Source organism: Octodon degus, unplaced genomic scaffold (assembly GCF_000260255.1).
Source record: "Octodon degus isolate 3935 unplaced genomic scaffold, OctDeg1.0 scaffold00100, whole genome shotgun sequence".
Lineage (NCBI taxonomy): Eukaryota > Metazoa > Chordata > Mammalia > Rodentia > Octodontidae > Octodon > Octodon degus.
The window spans coordinates 1,760,726-1,783,622 of NW_004524676.1; the positions used below are offsets into that span (position 1 = coordinate 1,760,726).

General features: G+C 43.2%; 1 protein-coding gene across 2 annotated transcripts in view; it reads right to left on the minus strand.

Moving 5' to 3' along the window:
• Positions 1–80: 80 nt before the first annotated feature.
• Gxylt1 (glucoside xylosyltransferase 1) overlaps positions 81–22,897 on the minus strand; it is a 53,316-nt gene continuing 30,499 nt past the window's right edge. For both annotated transcript variants that reach the window (XM_023723566.1, XM_023723567.1), the window contains 5 exons: positions 20,261–20,386; positions 16,660–16,911; positions 11,323–11,446; positions 10,847–11,019; positions 81–1,094 (listed from right to left, as the gene is read on the minus strand). In XM_023723566.1, coding sequence (XP_023579334.1) covers positions 933–1,094; positions 10,847–11,019; positions 11,323–11,446; positions 16,660–16,911; positions 20,261–20,386 — 837 coding nt within the window. In that variant the 3' untranslated portion in view covers positions 81–932. The remainder of the gene's footprint in view (positions 1,095–10,846; positions 11,020–11,322; positions 11,447–16,659; positions 16,912–20,260; positions 20,387–22,897) is intronic.

A 22,897-nucleotide genomic window follows, 5' to 3' on the forward strand; every position in this document is an offset into this window, starting at 1 on the left:
CCCCACCTGGTCCACCGCATCCCCCACCTGGTCCACCGCATCCCCCACCTGGTCCACTGCATGCCCCACCAGGCCCACCGCATGCCCCACCAGCGCAGCAGCATTACCGGCAAGCTTCTCCCTGTGCTATCACCATAATGTATCTTGCTTCCAGAATGTCCAGGAAAGCTGAAAACTTTCACATAAAGTGATAAAGAAAAATTCTAAATATATTTCACTGAGATTTGGCAAAACAATGCAATACACACAAAACGAAAATTTTCTCCTTGTCTTTCACTCCCCTGTGCGCATGTGCGCGCATACACACAGTCACACACACACACATCACACACCAAAAACAACTCAACATTTTCACTACTTTTACTCTTTCTCCTACTGCTCAGTTTTTAACGTGCAGCTTAACTCTAAAGATAATTCTGAACATGATTGTCACAAAAATATTGTAGAACAGAGATGAAATGCATAACAGTACACACAGATTGTCAAGGGCTACACTGGTCACATCACATTTCTTGAGAAACAGAGCCTTTTCTGCTCCTGTAAACAACTTCTTCTCACATGTATAAAGTGTGGTTAGTGCTGACATAAGTTACTGCTATACTCACAGCTTGCACCTCCGCACACCCCTCCCATCCTACTCAAGTAAAAGTCAAGACAGCTCATCGCTGGAAGCATTCAGTAACACTTCCAGCGATGAGGAATAGTAAGTGATGTGCTCAAAGCACCAGAGATCAAGGGTCTTCTTGTTGAAAGTCAGGATTCTAACTCATTCTTCATCACATGAATATACTGCTTTTACAATTTCTTCAGGAAAAAATTCTTCTGGAGATAAATATTCCCTTCCCAAATACTGGATCTTCATGAAGATCACTCCTTTATACATATGCTGATACATTGCTGCTTCTCTCCATTTCCTTCAGCAGGCACAAAAATCACCTCTCCTTTGGTGGTCTGTCGTATCGGTCTCTCACGCTTCTGGTTAGTTGCTTGATAAATATTTTGTAAATTTTTCCACAGTATGTATGCACTGTCTTTTGTAGTTCCAGTTCTAAAGGCTTTAACAAGGAATACACATTGTCATCTTCAAAAGAACACTAGAAAAAGAAAATAAAAAGCAAAAATACATTAAAAGTTTCATTATTCCCCCAACAAATTCTTCAATTTAATTTAATTTAAATTCTTCAATTTAATATTAACCTCCACCTAATATCTCACAAAAAGTATATGTTCAGTACATATTTTCAATAAACCACATAGAACTATTAGAGAAAGGAGATAAAGATGGTATTTCTTTTTTTTATGTGTTTGGTTGTTACAGGGTCTCACTACGCAGCTTGGCCTGGTGGTGATCCTCCTGCTTTCAGCCTCCCCAGCACTGGGGTTACAGGCATGTGACACTATGCCCAGATCTGTGGTGACTCTGGCTGGCTCAGCACGCCCTGGGAGCAGGGCTGGCGCAGCATGTGATGCCGGGGATTGAACCTTTGTCCCTGCGCTTGCCTAAGCAGGCGCTTTGGTCCACTGAGCTATCTCACCTGCCCAAGGTGGTAATTCTTGAGGGGTATCAGGGAAAGCGATTCAGAGAAGGGTAACCAAAGTAGGGATTCTAAGCCAAGGAAAAACATGCTCAAGGGCAGAGAAGACCCAGAGACACAGCTGTAAAATGATCAAACACTCTGAAGGTATCTGGGAGAAACTATGAAAGCGAGGCTTCTTTTTAAAAAAGAATAGGGCTCTAGCCAGGCATGGTGGGACAGGCACGTAGGCCCAACTACCCAGGGCCTGAGGCAAGATGATTCAGAGTGGTAGGCACCCTGCACAGCTGAGTGCCCAAAAGACCTCAGAACTTTCTCATGCATCAAATCTCCATCCCATTTTCCAGAAATGTTTTTGGAAATAGTGGTGAGGGGACTGGGGAGATAGTTCCGTGGTCTAAGCACTTACCTGGCAAGCACAAAGACCCAGGTTCTATCCCCAGCATTACATGCTGTGCTGGCCTCAGAATCCCGGCAAATAAATAAATAAATAAAATAAAATAGATTTTTAAAAATTAAAAACAAACAGAAAACAGGAGGATCAATCCAAGTTTGAGCTGCACAGTCGGACCCTGTACCAAATGCAGAAAGACAGGGGGAGGGGGGCGGAGGGAGAGAGAGAGCGAGGGCTACGTCAGAAAGGAATGAGACAGGAGGCATGGAGGGGAAGGACACAATACAACAGTATAGCTCCACATTTCCAAGGAGCCAGAGATGGCTCCCACAGATAAAGGTACTTGAGATCTGCTATTTGAATCCTCAGAGGGAGTCATGAAAAGGCAAAAAAAAAAAAAAAAAGACCTAAACTGTAAGCCAGAAAATACATCAGCTGAATCATGACTGGTCCATTAATTCCAGAAAAATCTGGTACCAGGTCTCACTATGCAGCTCAGACTGGCAGTGATCTTTCTGTTTTCAGCCTCCCCAGCACCCCCAGCACTGGGATTACAGGCATGAGTACCACACCTGGACTTAGCTGCCAGCTCATCATGCCCCAGGGGCGGGGCCAACATGGCACTCGGGCCCGGGGATCAAACCCTGGTCCCTGTGCTTGCCAAAGCAGGCGTTTAGTCCACTGAGCTATCTCACTGGCCCCCAGAATATAGTTTTGACAATCTTCTTCATTTTTTTTTTACTGTAAAATATATGTAGCAGTAGTTAAATGGAAAAATTTGTGATCTTAGTATTTTATATCAGTTTTATTTTTGATTTAGTATTTTCAACTAGGCATATTTTCAGCTAAAAAGATGGATAGGTGTTGAAAATAGAACCATTTACATAAAAGACTGAAGTGAGTTAAAAAAGGAAAATCAAAAAGGAAATTCAGAACCTGAACCCTACGAAGTGGAAGCACTCTGCGATCATCGCTGAGGTTCCCGAGCGCACTGAGGGAGACGAAAATACAATCCACCCTATGCACAGCCTACAGGAAGCCACCATCTACCGAGACACGAGCCTGTACTTTTAACACATGCTCACTGCTGTGGAGACGCAGAGATCCTCAATGTTTGTACCTTTCAAGCAGGAAGACTGTGAGCATAACTACTGGAGACCATTAGTCTTTGACAGATTTCAAAAATCAATCACAAGCATTGAACAGAAACATCTAAAATGGTTTTGAAGACAGAAATAATGAAGAGAGGAAAGCGTAGCCGGAACAATGCAGTGGAAATAACAACCACACACAGCAGCACCAATCTGCGGGCTGCCACTGGACGAGCGCTACGCGGCCTACTGGGTTCGGCACACGCCATCATACTCATTTCTCCGCGGCAATCACAGCCAGGAGTGAGCGAGCACTTCCCCACCGCACAGACTTGGCGTCGAGGCCAGGATTCTGCCCCAGCAGCCCCGCGCCGTGCGTGCCGAGCCGGCTCTGCACTGCCGTGAAAGCTCTACGAGCTCCGCCAGCCTGTCGAGGTGCCTCTCGCCACACAGCGGTGCTTCCGCCAATAAAGAAACCACACCTTGCTTTTAATTTTTAAGCGGTCTGAAGGATGAAGCTGACCAAGCAGGGAGGACTGAAAAAAAAGCACCGTGCTACATACAGACACGGCCAGGTTGGTGGGTGCCAGGCAGCGTACTTCACCAAGCACCGTCAAGTGACGCTCCAACGTGTGTTAGAAACGCACTTGAGAAACTGGTTGAGAGGAATGTGACAACTGGAAGACTACATTTTGGTTGGGTTCTTGTTTTTACTATCTAATATTAACAATAAAATACAGACAGGTAAATACATTTAAGAGTTAGGGGAAGGGCCAGGGAGATAGCACAGGGACTAGGGTTCGATCCCCTGCACCACATGCCGTGATGACCCCACTGCCGGGCGCACTGAGCCGGCCACTGAGACCGGGTGTGGTAATCCACACCTATAATCCCAGCACTGGGAAGGCTGAGACAGGATAACCACTAGGAGTCCAAGCTGCATACCCTGTACCAAATACATAAAAGAAAGAAAGAATTAGGGGAAGATTCCAGATTCTCAGGACCATGCAATACTTCAGGCCCAGTTCATTTTCATTTGATTTAAATCCTGGTGTTCGTGGTTAACTATTTTTCCTTCACTGAGAAAAAAGTCTTTTGATGAGTATTTCTGAACAAATAATTTTCTCATGAATTAGAATTCAACTCACTACATGTCACAGCAGCCTGACTCCAAGAAAAAGACAAACTTCCTTGTCCACCTACAGAAACACAACCCAAAGGCTGCATTTGCCCTCCCTCTGTCCTCCTTGCCTCAGGCTTCCAGGGCAGTGAGCTGCATCTAGGTCTCGGGCGCCTGTCATCGCCGCAGGCCCCCAGCTGTGCTGTTGCTCCTCTGGGCCTGGGCGGCCCCTGAGAAGCCTTTCCCAACACGGTCCTTCCTTTCCTAGCACATTACCCAGAACGTTTTAGGAAAGCTATGCTTTATGTATTCAAATGTCAGCTGAAAGGCAGGAAACACACCGTAGCTATGATGATCACAACAGGGCCTTCCGAAGGACAGAATTCCCCGGTGGCACACATGTGGAGGCCCAGCCCCTCAGAAGGCCGGGGCAGGACAGCAGCCAGAGCCACTCAGGGAAACCCTATCTCAAAATAAAATTTTTAAAAAGGTCTGGAGATGTGCCTCAGTGGTAGAGCACTTGCTAGCACACATGGGGTCCTGGGTTCTCACCCCAGTTTCACCAAAATAAATAAAAACCAGACCATGCAGGACAAGAGTGAAAGAATGACAGCTGGATCCAACAAACCCTAAATGTCACCTATCTAAGGGGGTTCTGTGTAGGGAAAGCACTCAGGATCATTTGCAGAGACAGTTACGCAAATACAAGCAGGTGTACAGTGAATCAAGTTAATGCAGAAACACCAAGGAAACACAATAATTCAGAATGAAATACACGAGGCAGAAAATACCTTACAGAGCCATAAAATGCTTTGCTCCCATTTTGAATTTCCAACTTTTAAGCTCAGTATTTTTATTTACCTAACAACTAATATTTAACAAATATGCATGGACTGTAAAAACTGATTTGTTGGCAGACACAGCTATGTGCTTAATTTTAAAGTCGATGCACGTCCTTTATAATTCATATTGTTCACTGGGCCCAGGCTATCACTAAGCTTCTGTCTGAAACTCGCACAAATGCTCTTGTCTGAACACAATTCTTTAAAAAATTACACTTCTCACTGAATTACAGATTAAGGGAAGATAAAAACACAAACCAAGAGCACCATAAAAGGCTGATTAAATTCATTAAGTTGAAAAATGGATGTCTATAAGCTATAGTTAACATAGACCCAAAACAAACACAAAAACAATCATTAGTTTGAAATTATTTTAAAAATGAATCTATTTTTTAAAAGTCAAGTGTAATTAATCAACTTAAAACTATTACTCAGATTTTGAAAGGTATATATTTATATGCTATAGGAAAAAACATAAAGCCAGAGATTTAGTTCTGTAATAAGATTCTTTTTAAGTGCTCAAAAGAAACAAAGGCATCGCATTTTTATAGGATTACATTTCTTTTCTATCTTACAAAGTCTCAGAACCCCAAAAGTACTTTTCTTCATTTTTATCACCTTCTGACAACCCATAATAAAGCATTATTAAAATACGATATTAATTTCTGAAGGCACACAAGCCTGCTACATTAAAATTAAAATCAACACTAAATTTTATAATTCTTCAGTATTTGTAGTCATATCACGATAAGCTGATTATTTAGTAACTTTATCTATCAAGTTTATGGGACAAGAAACTTAGCAAATAACCCACAAAAACAAGCCTATAGAGCTGTTACCAATTTGTCTTCTGCCAAGCAGGACAGCATGAGTTCCACAAGAGAGCCCCACACCCCACCTCCTGACAGCTGGGCCCACAGCACCTCCGCACCTCACCCTCATGCCGGCCGTGCATACCCTGGCCTTCACCCACCACTCCAGTCAGACTCAACAAGGTCAGCTCCCTGAGCTCACCAGGGACCTTCCGCAGCCTGGACAGTGCTCTTGGGCAGCTAGCTGTCAGCCTAGGTGGCCAACACACTGGGCAGGCTCTTACTCTTCAGGGCCCATTCAAACATGTTCTACTCTATAACAGAACTGCTACACTCTCGGCTCTCGGCAAGTCTCTGGCACGACAGATGAGGACCAGGTGCTCTGACTCTTACCTATCAGTAAGGCTCTGCTAGACCGAGGTTCGCAGTCACCAGCAAATAGTGAGCACTTGGCAAGCAGGGGTCATCAGCTCTTCCTCAGACCCCTCCGCTCTGAGGCCAAACCCACATGATATTTATTTCTATTTTGCTTCCAAGTGCACTGAGATTACGCGGAGTCTAGCAAAACAGAAAGCACATGTACATGAGGGAAATGGTCACAGGTCCTGCTACCTAGGCTGGCTGAGGAGTGAAGCAGCTTGTTGTTAGAAGATAAACCCAACACTGTCTTGGCCCTAAGGTACCCAGAGTTCATGTAGGTGCCTCAAGTGTGGGACTGTAACCATCTCTGCAATCTACCTTAATTACAAGGCTGTAAGAACAAGAAGAAAAGACAGCAGGGATCTGGGGTGAGACAGTGTACTCGGCAGAGACGGTATACACTGGCCCCAAAACCACTATAAAGCAAACATCCGAAAGAGAAAGCGTTATTTACACAGCAATGTAAATGCTACAGAAAGTATAAATGGAAGGCATATTTAAAATCTGTAAGAAGAAATGCTGAGGCATGCCTGAGGATGAATGGAAAGACCTCGTTCCTGATTAGGATGTTTCAACACTACTGTCTCAGTCTGCTTTCTGTTCCTTTAATAAAATATCGTGGCAGATACCGTATAAAGGTCTTCACTTAGCACAGTTCTGGAAATCCAAAAGCACGGCCCCAGCACCTGCTAGGCTGGCGCGCAGGGCCAAGCACCCAGCAGCGGCCCGGGGAGGAGCCAGGCTCGTGCCCAAGAATGCCCTCTCTGGCACCCCCCCCCCCGTGAAGGTGGTGCCCCCACGACTACGGCTCCCTGATGGCGCCACCCTCTCAATGCCATCACTCAGGCAGCTAAATGGCAGCATCTGCCCGGACCTGCGCCGCACCGGTCTCCTGTGCTGGGAAGACGGGGAGGCCGTCCCCACCATGGACCGGGCACCGAGGGCTTCTCTGGGCGCCATTAGGAGGCCTGCTCTCCCTTCTCTCTGCTTCCTGGCGGGCAGGGGCTGAGCAACCTTTCCTCTGCCGGGCCCCTCTGCCCTCTTCCTCCTGCCTTGAGGCCACCCAGCCAGACTCACAATAAAGCTCGTTTCCTTTAAACTGAGTGGGGTATTTTGTGCCAGCACCAAGAAGAGGACCAAGATAAGGGGCCTGGCAGGCACAAACGACATGCAGCCAGAGCACCAACAGAGTGCCGGAGCACTTCAACTGCCATGTGACACTGGCACAGCCCAACACCACCATCAGTGGTGGGAAAGTGGTCATGCGACAGCCAGGGAACACAAAAAGGCTGGGGATGAAGAGGGGAAGCCCTCTCAGACATGAACACATAAGGCAGCCAGGCATGGTGGCACTCGCCAGTAATCTCAGCACTGGGGGGCTGAGGCAGGAGGATCGCCACAATTTCAAGCCAGCCTGGGATACACCTGAACTACATGGCGAGACCTTGTCTCAAATAAATAAATATTTGAAAAATTAAGAAATAAAACACAGCGTAGTCACCATAGTTTAAAAAGAATAGTATCAGTGAACAAATGGACAGACCAATGGAATAAAATAGGAAATCCAGAAATTACAAGTGGAATCTTAGTAGACAATAAAGATACATGGTTCTTGTGGGGCATGGTGATGCACACCTGTAATCCTAGCAACTCGGAGGCTCAGGCAGGGGGGTGGTATGCTCAAGGCTTCTCTAGGCTATACAACAAGCTCAATACATTAATGGCAAGGTGAAGTACAGTAACAAGACTCTGTCTAAAAATAAACAACAAACATTCTCAAAAATATAAAAGTCAACATCATAATAAGATAAATACAAATTAAAGACAATTCATACAAATCTCTCATTCCAACAGAATGACAGAAACTCAAAAGCTGGATAACGCAGTCTCTGTTAACAAGGACAGACAGCAACAAGGCTGCATCATAAATTGCTGGCACGAATGTAGACAAACCCGATACTGGCAGATGGGCAGCATCACTGATACAATAACCTGACTCCAAGGGATTCCACCTGGAGAGTCACCTGCCCAGAGCACAAAGGCGCACGGGCAAAGCTTTGTGATGCTCCATTTTTCACAATTCAAAGTACTGGAAACTATCAAGTATCCTCCCACAGAGGGCGACACTAATATTTTCAGAATATATTAAGTCAAAAAAAAAAAAAAAAAAAAGAGAGAACAACTAATTACACGCAGTGTGTTACCCTGTGTGTAAGAAAAGGAACTTACTAAACAAGCACATACTCAGACATCCATCCTCCAAAAGACGAGCACAGGAAGGACAAAGCAGAAAGCAGTCCCCCTGGGAACCCCGAAGGAGGGTACACTAGGACGGACAGGAAGGAGGGCTACAGCTAAGTAAGCGCTTATAGGTGTCCATGTTTCTTTTCTTGACTCAGCATCTCACCAGGCAGTTTAAGATGGCCGCAAACTCTCAACAACCCTCATGCCTCAGCCTCCAAGTACATGGCTTCAACTTTTTGAAGGACAATAATATTTTACTTATTAAAAACTTTTATCAAGGACAGAAAAAAAAGTATTTCAAATAAATAAAAGTCCCACTAAAAGGAGGAAAAAAGAGATGATCCAAGATAACTTCTGAGCACTATACTGAGTACACACCTACAAAGGAGTAGGCCAAGGATGACTGGAAACAAATCCTGAACCCTTCTTAGTAGTCTGGTTTTTAGGGGTGAATGATGGAAGCATTTCTGAAATGATTTTAAATGCATTATATGTCTAAACAAATGAGGAAACTGTTGGAAAAGATTCTGTGTGGGGCTGCAGAGACAGCTCTGTGGTTTAAGTGCCTACCGAGGCAAGCACAAGGATGCAGGTCTGATGCCCAGTACCACATAACGTGCCAGCCCCGCCCTAGGTGTGCCAAGCATGCGTGGTGGCACACGCCTACAATCCCAGCGCTGGGGAGGCTGAAAACAGGAGGATCACTATGAGTCCAAGCTATGCCGCATAGCAAGACTCTGTACTAAATACATTTTTTAAAAAGGATTCTAATTGTGGAATTGAAAGGAGATAAAATCTACAGGAGGAGAAGGCAAGGGAGATCCTGGAGGAATGGGCTAGAAGTGGAGGCAGCAGTATGAACACAATTCTGGGGTCTGTATTTATATTCCCAGTTCCGTCTGTGAAGGGGGCCCTCTATGAACAAAGACATCCTCGTAGCAACAAACACGCCCAACATCCAAAGCCTGCTAAAGGAGAACACAGTTCTTTAAAAGGTAGAGTGTCAGGTAAACCTGGAATATTTCAGGGGTACAGAAAATAAGAAGGAACATCTAAAAAATGGAGATATTTTAAAATGCTACAAGAAGTGGCTGAAATATGCTTCCGGTGAACAAACCTGCAACAACTTCAGCACCAAAATAACCAGAAGGGAATGACATAAGCCACTGAGGAGGGAGGGGAAGGACCAAGGAATTCATTGTGCAAATGAAGAGATGCCCGGAAGGGCAGGCTCAACTGCTCCTCACAGTCGAGTGCTGAGGGCCAAGCGGTGCCTGTGGAAGGACAGCTAGCACTGCAAGAGCCATCATGAGTGCTGAGGGAGTAGGAGAGCTCTGAGAGCCATGGCGACTCACCTCTTAACAAGATCCTGCTCCTCACAGAAATCAGCAATCTAATCACCTTCCAGAGGTCCCCCCTCTGGGCCCATGGGTGTGTCCATGACAGAAGAGCCTTGTAAGTTTCCACAGCTCACTTACAAGAGAAAAAGTTAACTGTGCTGTGGAGAAGCTGAGCCACATTCTGGCTGAGTGACCAACATCACCAGCAAAGCACAGACAGACAAAGGGAGTGGGACTGTGACAGCCAGAGACGCGCCCGGCGTCACGTGAGGTACTCGGATCGGGGTGCAGATCCTGAGCCTGCCCGTGAAGGAACATCCACCACACAAGAGCCAAGAACAGGCACCAAGGGGCAAGGAGTCGCTCTCTGCAAGCCTGTCCCTGTGAAAGGCAAAACTCTCCCCTGCACACACACACACAGGGGTACGACCACAGGGTGAGACACTGAAGGCGCACTGCATTTCCTGAGCTTAGTGAGTGTGCGGTGGGGAAGACACAATCCTCTTATGCTTAGTAAAACACACTGAAGCTTTGAGGAGTTTAAAAAAAAAAAAAAGGACGCTATGAGGATGCTTGTTGGCAAACAGTTTGGAAAAATATAATTTACTGAAAGCCAACAACAAAGCAAATGGAGCCAAGTGTTCAATAACTGATGCACCCACGGGACAGTCTGTAGAAGTCCGTGCACTTTGGTGCATACCTCTTCCTCCCTGAGCCACAACACCTGGCGCCCACAGCTCTAGGGAGGGTTATTTTGGCTCCCAGTCTGCAGAGGCTCCGGGCCACAGGCAGAGAAGCAGCCCAGAGCAGGACAGGCAGGAAGCCACGAGCAAAGGGAGGAGCCACGAAGGAAGTCACAATCAACCCCACTCTGACTAGACCCAGCCTCCTAGCAGTAAGCCAGCCGTGCCCATCATCCTATCACCTCCCAGAGGCCCCACCTCCAAGTGAGGGCAGGAGGCTTTCGGGGGCACCTGGAGGTAAACAACGCTCTCATACAACACTTACACATTTTATCAGACAAAGTTAAGAAAAAGGCAAACCTTACATTTCTCAGGGCTTCATAAACAGCCCTAAAAGCTGGCTGCTTGTCATCATGGTAAACACCTCTGTTGCCATGAAGAATAAAGATTCCTTCTTCTTCTGCTTCCTGGCAGTTGCTTCCATATATGCAATGATCGGGTCGGTAGTTCCATTGACACGGAAAAACAAAAAGGCTTTCTACACAAAGAAGAGTCACACAATGAAGCAAACACTCCTAACTCTACAGGATTAATACCACAAAAATTTTAGTTTAAATATGCACCTCTTAGCAAGTAAGACTTAAAACAGTGAAAAATGCTTGGGATTTAGATTTCTTCCATCTAAATTAAAATTCAAGAAAAAATTTTAGTCTGTCTCAATTGTAAATAGTGGCAACCATTAGCATAAGCCAAAATCAAATAAATGCATCTTTCCCCTTTGACTAAGTATTATCTGCAATTTCTTTTTACAAATATAAAGAATAAAAGTTCAAGTGATTACCTGGATTATGAAAAAACATGATATTCAACAGATCTTGATCACCCCACGTGATGTTCAGCTTGTATTTCTTAAGCAATGGCATGAGGATGTCTCCCCACTGCAGCCGCACTGTTGTCATGTCATTCTGTTGATGAAAATACAAAAACTATCTTCAAAAGGCCAGGTTTCTGTGGCAGCATGACCGCTCCCTACTGCTCTTTCAGCAACTGTCACATGCCATAGGAGACTGCAAACTCCTCCGGGGAGGACACAAGTGACATTGACAGCCCTAACGAAGAGGGCTGCCCAGCTGACGAGGGGAAGACAGCGAAGATACGCGAGGCTGCAGGTATCAGCAATAAAAGGAAAGAGAAAGCAGAAGGAGTTCAGGTACTCCTGAAGCACATCTTAATTTTAAGATGAGAATGAGAGAAAAGTACAAGTTCTCAACAAGAAAAACAGAAATTGAGGTTTCCAAGATTACAATACAGTGAGATTACTCTGGGAGGCTACCTGGAGGTAACTTTCATCACAGCTGACTGTCGTAAGTTTTCCATCTTCTTATCGTGCTCATTCCTTACTGTGCTAGTGTACAGGTGACCCCGTCACGTGCCCAGAGCTCGGCACCCCAGCTGACCAACGGATCCACGGGGCCTGAGACACATCCCCGCACACGGGGCACTGCACACCGCACACACGCACAGCGGCGGGCTTCTACTGCTCGGCTCCTCATCGCCCACCTTCTGCAATCTAATTCTTGTAAAATACTTGGGCTTTTAATGTTTAATTTTAATGGTGTGCATTTTTTAACCTGATTTCTCAATTTCACATGTTCTGTTTGAACAATTAATTATAAAAGATCAGGGTGGGAATAATAGCAGTCATGGTAAAAACACCAACAGGAAATAATGAGTATGTACCACGGGGCAGACACTGTTCCACCCACTTTTTATATACATTTATTAACATGCTTAATAGTCAACTCTGATCCTAAAAATTGCATACTAAAACATCCTGCATTTTAAAGGTACTATCCTAATCATATATATGTGTATATATATGTAAAATCATTAAAAATCAACTATATTTGATTAGATATGTATATTAAAAGAAATATTTTAAAAACCTATCAAAAATAAAATTACAGGACCCATTGTAACCTTTTCAGGAAAAAAAAATCCCCTGGATAAAAGAACCTTTATAACCTAATGAAAAAGAACGTGTAGAAAAATACTGGACAAGACGTGATAACTGCAGTGTTATTTGATGCTGATATAACTGAGCACCCATTATAACTAGTGAAAACCTGTGAGAAACAAAGCAGCACATATAAATCATGTACCAAAACTCACAATAAATGTAATCCATTCATCCATTCCCTAAAATATCACATACACACTAAAAATGTGATTATGTGGGCCAACACAGAAACCAACAAGTACACACTTACTACATTTAACAGGCAGGTGGACGATGTAGAAAGGATCAAATATAAGTGTTAACAGATATGTTTGAAAATACATTTTTCAAGGGCCAGGGAGATGGCTCAGTAGAATAAGCCCTTGCCCGACAAGCACAAGGGCCTAAGTTCAATCCTCGGTTCCGCAAAAAAAAAAAAAAAAATTTCAGAGGTCCAAAGAGTACACAGCACAGTTTATGATGTCATTGTGCCCAAAGCATAAAACTGGGAAGAGATGTGTTAAGGAGAAACTACTTTTTACTTACTACCTCTTGTTATGGTTTTGTGTTTAGGTGTCCCTCCAAAGCCTCATGCAGTCATGGGGCGGATTCTGGAGTCTGTGACTAGTTCATGATCTCATGGGGGATTATGGGTGTGAGTGCTGCACCCACCGGAAGTGGACAGCCTGCATACAGTGTGGGGAGGGGAGAGAGGCTGGCTAGCCACCACAGCTGCTGCTCCTCCCTTTGCTCTTTGCTGTTTTCCACCACATGAACTGCTGCCGTCTGCCCTGTGCCACTCTGCCTTGGAGCCAGTCGAGTATGGACTGAAAGTTCCACTAACTGTAAGCTAAATAAACCTTTCCTTTCTTAATTTTGGGTGTCAGGTATTTTGTCCCAGCAACAAAAGAAAAGTAACTGAGACATCTCTTTAATAATGAACTGAGCTTTTATAGCATAATCGTGTTTTATAATTTTAAGACTTTTTTATTATTAACAATATATTAAGTGTAAAATTTCTTTTCATGATGACGTCTCTATACATGCATGTATCAGAAACTCCCTCCCTCTATTCTCCCTTACTTTCTCTCTCCAACTCCCTTCCCAGGGCCATAGCGTGTTTTCTAACTCCAGGTCCTTTTTTTAGTATACGCACATGAGAAAAATAGTTTTGTAATTTTTAAAACAAAAAAAATATAGCTCTGATTTCATAAAGTCTGTTACCACAACGCACACTGTTATATTAAGGTCAATCAGCTTTACTTTAGAATTACTGTGCCTTTGAAAATAGCCAGATTCATTTTCATCCTATCCCACACCCAAAGAGAAAATTGGCAGGCGCTGTCCACATTCTGTGCCAACACAGACCGAAACCAGGCTGAGCAACTCCCAGGGTCAGCTCATGCACCTGGGAAGGGCCACCTCCCCCCGCTGCTCACAGCCACGCCACGGTACCAGCCTTCCCCTCCACACATCTTTCCTCCAGATACGCAAAGACAATGTGCTCACCTCACACAAGGGATTCTCCTCCCCAGTATTTTCCGATAATTCATTTCTGGCCTCCATCTTAAACAGCAATCTAACATCCCTGCAGGTAACTAGAGACGGACACTGCTATGCCAGGCTCCACACCAATGTTCTGACCCCTGAGCTGTGCAAGACGCAAAGCCGGCCCTCCACAAGTGGACAAGACACCAAAATCATGCTACGAAGTAAGGAACACGGCTCAGAAACGCGCAGGGCAAGGATTTCTGGGAGCTTTGGTTTTTATGTAATAAAAAGGTTAAGAAAAATTCTAATAATTGTTTAAAAAGAGAGAAGAGATATCCTAGTAAGGATTCAGAACTACAAATACTGTAGCACAAAAAAGCAAATAGCTTAACCAAAGTGAGATCACTGTCTATCAAGCATTAAGAAATACAAAGAACAAAATGTAAACTTGTTACTATTTTAATTCTTTAATATGTTACTTTAATATATGAGGTTGAAATTCAACAGTCATGAATGGTAGAAAATGAGTAACAAAGAGTTTAAAAGATGACCTTCATCCTATATGAGAAGTCCTATGTGTTTTCATTTAAGAATCATGGACGACATCTATGGATCTGAATAGAACAATTTGGAAAGTGAGTACAAATAATTAAGTTGTGTGGCTAAAGAGCTTAAGTCTAAGATCTGTGCCAGAACTATGGAACTAATAGGAAAAACCAACGCGTTGTTTACTAAAGACATAGACAGGAAAACTATTAGGAAAAACAAATAATAGATGAGAAAATAGAGAATCAATAAATTGTATAAAACCACCTCAGTAATCAAAAATACAACCACTTAAAGTGAAGCAAAGCAGAATGTGTTGTCATCGTGCCAGAACAGGGCTGCCTACACAGAGAACATGGGTGTAAGCAGCTGTATCTACTGAACTAAGGCACAAGCCGTGCTCACTTTGTCCTTCAGAAAGTCATTAATGTAAAAGAAACAAAAAGTCAGAAAGTTTATTGATTATTTTACACACACCCATCTCCCCAGCTAGCTCAAACACACCACAAGCAAAACAGAAGAGAGAGGGAGAAGCAGTATACAAGGAGGTCATCTGGTCATTTAAATAAACAAAAGGTAAGTTAAGAATGGAATTAAATTACACAGCTATATTTTTAATTCCAAGAATCAAATGTTATTATCTCTACAGTTCTTTGCCACACTGCGCATAGTTCTATGAATTTCAAATGCAGTTACTGAGCAGCTGTATTATTTCTTAGTAGGTAATCTTAGAGCACCATCTTCTGGTCTAATATCACCACGCATAGTCTAACAACCAGAAAATAACACGTTACTAGGCCAGTTTTGCTTCGTAGCACAACGGCACGGTTCACGAAATGTTAAAACCCAAAATTTAAGCTGAGCAACTGAGGAAAGGTGCTCTCATTCAGCACACAGGTCATCCAGCCCCCTTCCCTTTAATGCACCTCATCTGGGAGAGAAAGGTGAACTGCAGCAAGCTTTTGAAAGGTTCAGGAATGGAAAGCAAAAAAATAATGCTTGCTGTACCAGCAAAGCACAGGAGTGGAGGGTACCATGCACGACTTCTAAGCCTGCAATACTGGCCCGTGGTCTCAAGGGCTGCCGGCGTTGCCCCTGCTCACTCCGAAGGAGGCAGGAAGCCGCTGGATGAGAAGCCTAGCACACGACAGGCCACAACTCCTACGTCTCGCCGCCAGGTGGCACGTAAAAATGGGTAACAAATAAACACACAGATGCACACAGGGACTCACACCATAATACATAAAAAACTTTAAAGGTTACGCCAGTCCTAAGAAGATATAAAGGAATAAACAGTCAAGAGAACGTCCACAGTGGGTATCTGCTCAGAAGTCACTGCTTTTAGCTAACGTTTAAAATCTGCTTAATAAGTATCACGGTCTATACTAACCATTTTAATAATAAATGTCTGTTTATTATTTCTATTTTTCAGTTAATAATGGGCACTTCGAGTCTAACCAAGTGGCGGGTGGTCACAGTGCTAGGCAGCAAAGTTACCCCTCCGGCCAGCTGGACCGCAGAGTCCACAAACTACAGCAAGACGCCACTCGCCACCTTCAACGCACGCCCATGAAATCAGAAACTGTGCAAAGGTGACTCTGAAGCCTGACTCTTCCATACAAGAGAGAACATGCAGGGATGTTCTTAAAATTTAACTTCCAGCACAGTGACCAAACAGGACATTCACATGGGCCAGGCGCTGTCTCAGCTCCCTCAAACCTCTCAACCCTCACAAAAGCCCTGCGATGCTGCGTATTCCATTTTACAGGTGACAAAGCCGAAGCCAAGAGAAAGTCAGAACGTGCTCGACAGCACTGAGTCACTAAGCTGCCAGGGCCTGAACCTCGTCACCACACTGCAGGGTCCGCGCTCCACACAGCAACGCTCCACTGCCCTCAGACTCACACGGAGGTTCAAGGGCAGCTACCAAGTCAGGACTGCTCTCTTCCAAGGACAATCTGGGGAGAGTGTTCACCAGTTAGTGCATTACTGTATTATTCTACTGTGCTTAATATTATCTAGTCTTGCTTTCTAAACTCCTCTACAAAACAGAATACTGTGAACATACAACAGAAATTTTTAATGGTTTAGTCTAGATTTTAACAAAACTAAATGCTAACCAACTCTGTATCCGAGACTTACCTTGAAATACTTCCTTCGCATTCGTGTCATGTTCATCAGCATAACTCCAGAGTTCACTCCAGTTTTTCCGTAATACGGATGTCTAGCAAAGCGATTGTACCACCCTATCCGAGGCTCCTCATGCTCCGGCGCCATGGCAGCGATTTGCGTGGAGTTAAATTTCTTCAGTAACGACCAAATATCATCAACAGGTCGTAAAAACAGTATATCCGTGTCGACATACAACAGTGAATCAACTTCTTTCAGGATTAACTGCAAGAAGAGATACTTGATGAATTAACTAGAATTCTATTAATAAAAGAAGTGGTACTCATGGAGGACATACTAAAGAGATAAACTAATTTATATTAGCTTCTAAAGTATAATAATTTGTCCTAAATCTATCATACTATCTCAATCATGACAAACTTTTAGAAAAGAAAATCTAGGAAAAAAAACACAAAAAACTGAGTACCTATCACTGGAATAAAGGCTTTATCTTCAAAGATCAGGGAGGAAATGGTATTCATAATGAAAAATAACATTAACTTCAGGAGAAATTATATCTCAGATGCTAAGTTCCTTGGATAAATACAGAAATAAATCAATATAAGTGAAGATCTTCTGAACTTCTCCTTCAGCCTGTAACACCAACACTTCTGTATCACTTCAGTATCGGCTAGCTAAGGGCTCCAAAATGGAGCCCTGCCTCCCAGCGCCAGAGTCCATGATCTTGTTTGTTTAGTTTTTGGGGGGTTTTTGGCGGTACCAGGGATTGAACTCAGGCCCTTGTGCTTGCCAGGGAAGGCTTATTCCGCTGAGCCATCTCCCTGACATGATCTTGTTTCTAAGCTTATTTGCTGCTAATAAATAACAAACACCATGCACTTGATAAGGGTGAAGACAAAAACTGCCTCAGCAGAGAAAAGAGCTCCAACAGCAACATGCTAGAGATTTTCTAGGGCAGTCTCCACTCTGCCTTTTCACAAACTTTAGAAGCCGAGTCCCACAAAGCCAAATTCACCAGCGCCGTGGTCCTAGTGGCAGGACCCAGTGCTGAGATTAAGGCAGACCTTTTCATGTAAGAACGTGGGGTATGTATTTCACCCTCATTCTGCCGCTTGCACCGAAAGTCACACCATCCTCTCCACGGGCAGCTTCTAGAGATCAGCTCCTGCCCCGAGCTCACAGAGGGAGTGCCAGCGTGGGAAAGGGTCTGGCGCTGCCTGCAGGGCGTGGGCAGGGAGCTCTTGGCCTCGCAGGGCTCAGCTAAGAGGGCATGAGGGTGTCTGGCTGGCTACCTTACTTCTAATGGAAGCATTCTGCTTCTGTGCCATCATTCGCCATCTACTCAGAGACTTGCATATGCGTAGCCAAGCAGGAAGATGGCACATGAAGCTTCACCTGGGGGAGTGAATGCCAACGAGAAGGCAGATACCAGGTTATATAACAATCACACCCACATTCTTCTGTAGTTCATTTTGGTCCTTTTCCTCTATCTAAAGGAAGAGAAGCTCAGCAAAAAGGTGTGTTGGGCTGGCCAAACAGCTCGGCGGACTAAAGCACGTGCTTAGACAGGCTCGACAGGGACCAGGGCTCGACCCCTGTCCAGGGGCACACTGTGACAGCCGACTGAGACTGGGCGTGGTGGCACTGTATTCCCAGCGCTTGGGAGGCTGAAACAGAAGGATCACTATGAGCCTGATCCATGTAGTGAGACCCTGTACTCACTGCACTAAAAATACATGTTTTAAAAAAAGGCTTATCATTAGGAAAGCTAAAGCATAACTTACTTAAACCTGGTTAAAAAAAGAGGCACAAGTAACAGTAAAGCACGAGAACAATCTGACAGGTTTCAAGCATGCATCCTACTTTACCACAACTCCCCTGAAGAATGTAAGCAGATCATATCATTAAACTATCTGACAAACTTCATATCACAACATCAACAACTAATCTTGTCAATCAGGGAGAAAAGCTGACAGAGAAATGCCTGAATTTCCTACTGTCCTTCCACCACTTCTTGCATTTCCAGAACTGTCTACTGGCACTTGTCACGCGCCTTCTCCTCCATCAGGGAGGGTGCGCCACGAGACCAGGCTCGCCCGCCACGTGACACTGACACTCCCAGCCCTCAACTCGCACACCAGCAGGAGATAAGCACGCCAGCACCAATGAAATCAATGTGACACTGCAATAACTCAATATGAACTTATTTTTAAAACTTATAAATGGGCTGGGGATATAGTTCAGTGGCATAAGCACCTGCCTGATAAGCCCAAAGTCCTGAGTTCAATCCCTGGTACCAAAAATAAATAAATAAATAAATAAATAAATAAATATTTATAAAGCCTAAACTATTAGAAGATTTTTTCCCCAATCTCAATCCCTTAATTTTGTGCTTTTTACAATGGAAAGGAAAGGGGCCGAGGAGATAGCTCAGTAGAATAAGCGCCTGCCTGCCAAGTACAAAGTCCTGATTTCAATCCCTGGTTCAAAAATTTGGGGGCTGGGCATATAGCTCAGTGGCACAGCTCCTGTCTGGCAAGCCCAAGGTCCTGAGTTTCATTCCTGATACCAAAAAAACAAAACAATCTTTAAGCACAGCATCAAAGATACTGGGTAGGCAAATTAGACTATTAAAATTATAATTTAAATCTAACTGATATTCTGGATCTGGTAAACCATATTCTTAATATGCTAGGGTTGCTTTAATCCACTTAACAGTTATTATGAGAAACAAGGCTGAGGACCAGACCTGAAGCTTCAGGCAAGAGCTCTGCTACTAAGCTACTGCCTGGCTCCCAATACTGTATTCTTTTTTGTTGTATTTTAGGGAAGGGTCTACAGGAAGTTCAGGGTCTCACTATTAGATGGGACTGGTAGTGATCTGCCTGTTTGCCTCCCAAGAGCTGGGATTACAGGTGCACACCACCTTGCCCAGTCCCAACTGCTCTCTCAGCGCATCCCAGGACAGGGCCAGCATAACAGGCCAGGGGATTGAAACCCTGGCCCCTGCGCCTGCTTGCAGGCGCTTTAACCCGCTGAGCTATTTGGCCAGCCCTCCAAATATTGTACTCTTAGCAAGATTGCTGTTATAGCTTTGACCTGCTCAATGGGAGCTTTTTTTTTTTCCTCATAGCCAAAGAAAATAGCATATGCTATGGTTTTTACCTAGCTGTCCCCCAAAGCTTCCTGTGGTCACAGGGCTTTTTGGAGGTGGCTGCATCTAGAGTGTGCGACTGATTCAAAGCGCGATTCTGGGATTAAGGGCAGGTGGCTGCTGGGTCAGTCCATTGCCTGGGTTGGCACCGCCCTGATCTGGCAGACCACACACAGGACAAGGACCAGGAAGGGGCTTGGCTCCCACTCTCTCCTTGCCTTTGCTGCCTTCTATCACCATGAACAGCTGCCCCTCCTCCAGGCCACCCTGCCTTGGAGCCAAATAAACCTTTCCTTCTTTAACTTTGGATGCCAGGTATTTGTCTCAGCACTGAGAAAAGGCAGAATACTTAAATGTACATTTGTTTATTTAAGTAAACCTATATAACACTTCAGAAACTCATGTATGTAAAAGTAAGTTTCAAATTAAAACAAAAATCCAAGAGGGGAAAAAACTTACTGGCAAGAATAATCTCTGGGAGGCACATGGCTTAAAGAGCTTTTTCCACTCCGCTGCATTCTCACTTGGAAATGTAATGGGATATAATGTATAATTAAATGTTTGTAGAAATGACCAGCTGTCAAGCTAAAAAATAAAAATCAATTAGATTCGGTTCACTTTCAATTTTTCCTGTAATATAATCTAACAGTTACAAAACAAGAGCTAAAAATAGCGATCATATACATTTTGTGTTGAACAGTTAAGAGAAAACATTTTCTTTTTTACCAGCACTTTTTCTTTTTCTTTTTTTTTTAGTATTTTCGTTTTTGCTCAAAATCTAAAAATCATAGTAATAGCTTAGAAAAACATTATCATTAAGCCACAGTGGAAGTTATCAGGGTATGAGTCAAAAAACTAGAAAGCTGAAAGAGCTTTGCAAGTATTTATTCCCCTTAATTTTACTATGTAAAATAAGTTAAAATCAGAAAAATCAAGCACAAATTTTATTACCATAGCATACAATATAATAAAAATGTTGACATTCGAAGTCAAATTAGTATAGTCTTTCCATTTAAGCATAGTTTTAATAAGTATTGCTTTTTTGAGAATAAAACACTGATAAACATATCTGATGCCAATTTTTAAACAATCATTACAAAAATCAAAATATAGCTAAAATCTATGAAAACATACAGTATTTTCAAATGCACTACAAGACACTGATTTTTTTTTTTTTTTGCAGAACCAGGGATTGAACTCAAGCCCTCGTGTTTCCCAGGGACGCACTTATTCTACTGAGCCATCTCCCCTGCCCTGAATTGCTTTAAATTCAGTCAAGTATCACATGTCGCTGTTGCTTCTACAGATTTTTCTTTTGAGACAGTACTTCACTATGTTGCCCAGGCTGGCCTTGAACCCCTGGGCTCAAGGGATCCTCCTGCCTCACTCCCCTCAACAGCCATGACTACAGGCATGTGCTACCAGGTTCTCCCTTAAACTGCTAATCCCAATGACTTGAAAAGCATTCAGTAACAGTCTACAGAGAAGGAAAAGAACTCAGTATTTATGAAGATCTCTTTTTGAGTTATGACTACATTTAAGTAATTTTTTAAAAAATTAGTACCTTCTACAGTTTAAGGCAATAACTTTTTCCCAACACTCTGCTTTAGTGTCCCTACTGTCTTAAAAGACCAGCACTTTTATTTTCCCTGATTTATAAATCACTTAAATGCCATTTTTAATACCAACTTCAAAATGAAACCTTTGGCATTGGCTATCTAATACTGTAACAGTTATTTTTTAGTACATGTCCCACCAAAAATATTTGATATTCACTCATCAAAAGCAAAAGCTAATTTTGTTAGTGTTTATTATTAAAGTCGAAGAAGATCTAAATTGAAAACCATCTTCACCTAAGATAAAACAATGTTATTTTTTATTATATTTTAAAAAGGTTTTCACAGTGTATAGCAGCCTATTACTATTCTTTCAATCTCTAGGATAAAATTAATTCCTCTATAATTCTTTAAACGTCTATATAGGGGCTGGTGAGATGGCTCAGTGGTCTAAAGCACCTACTTAGAACAAGCTTAGCAAAGCACAGGGACCGCGGTTCAATCCCCCAGCACCACATGCCAGCCAGCCCCGCCCCCTGGTGGGCTGAGCTGGACACACACATACACACACAAATAAATAAATAAAATTTTAAAAAAAAAATTAGTCAGAATAAACGTCTATATAAAGAGATCAAGATTCCAAAACATGTATCAAAAAGTATATAAACTAGAAATATTTTTAAATTGTAAATAAACCTTTCTATCTCTTAGAATCAGATTTTAGCAGACCTGACATAAATTGTATTTTTCCCTTAACATCCAAAGTGAACTTTAAAAAAATAAAAAACTTTTTAAACATAGGCCAAGTTCCAAGCAATGGCTGTGACTCATCCACATGGCTGACACCGACAAAGATTCTACAATCTGAGGTACAGGATCTCAGGATAAATCCTGAGGGGATTTCACTGACCTTCTCAGACCCAAAAGCTACAACTCTTGTTGCATAGGTCCTGCTTTACCTTGGTCTTAACCATCCAGCAGAAAAGTATAAAAACGAAGTATAAGAAGTAAAGCCATGCTGTTATGTTGAGCTGTGGGGGACTCAGGTCATCAATTTGTGACATTGCCAGTGAAGCGGAAGACCCAATACTATTGTGGGCTGCTGGACTCTTTTAGAATATTTTGCTGAGTTTACACACATATAATATTCAAATTAACGGAACTTAACAAAAAAAGGGGATACAGATGAATGTCCATTTTGTATCTGTGTAGTCAAAGTGGTTAGGCTAGATATATAGTTACATTCTCTTAGTGAGTAGAGTGATTTGTTGTAATAATGTTTGTAAATTGGATATCATGTCCGCATCTTGCACAGCAATTAACCACTAGGAAGAATGTATGCAGTGTGTTAATTATTGAAACTGTCCTACCAATTTGGTTTGAAACTGTCTCATTGCTATTTGTTTCTCAATAAAATTATGGGGGGCCGGGGAGATGGCTCAGCAGAGTAAGAGCTTCCCTGGCAAGCGCAAGGGCCTGAGTTCAATCCCCAGTTCTGCCATAAATAAATAAATAAATAAATAAAATTATGGGGGAAAAA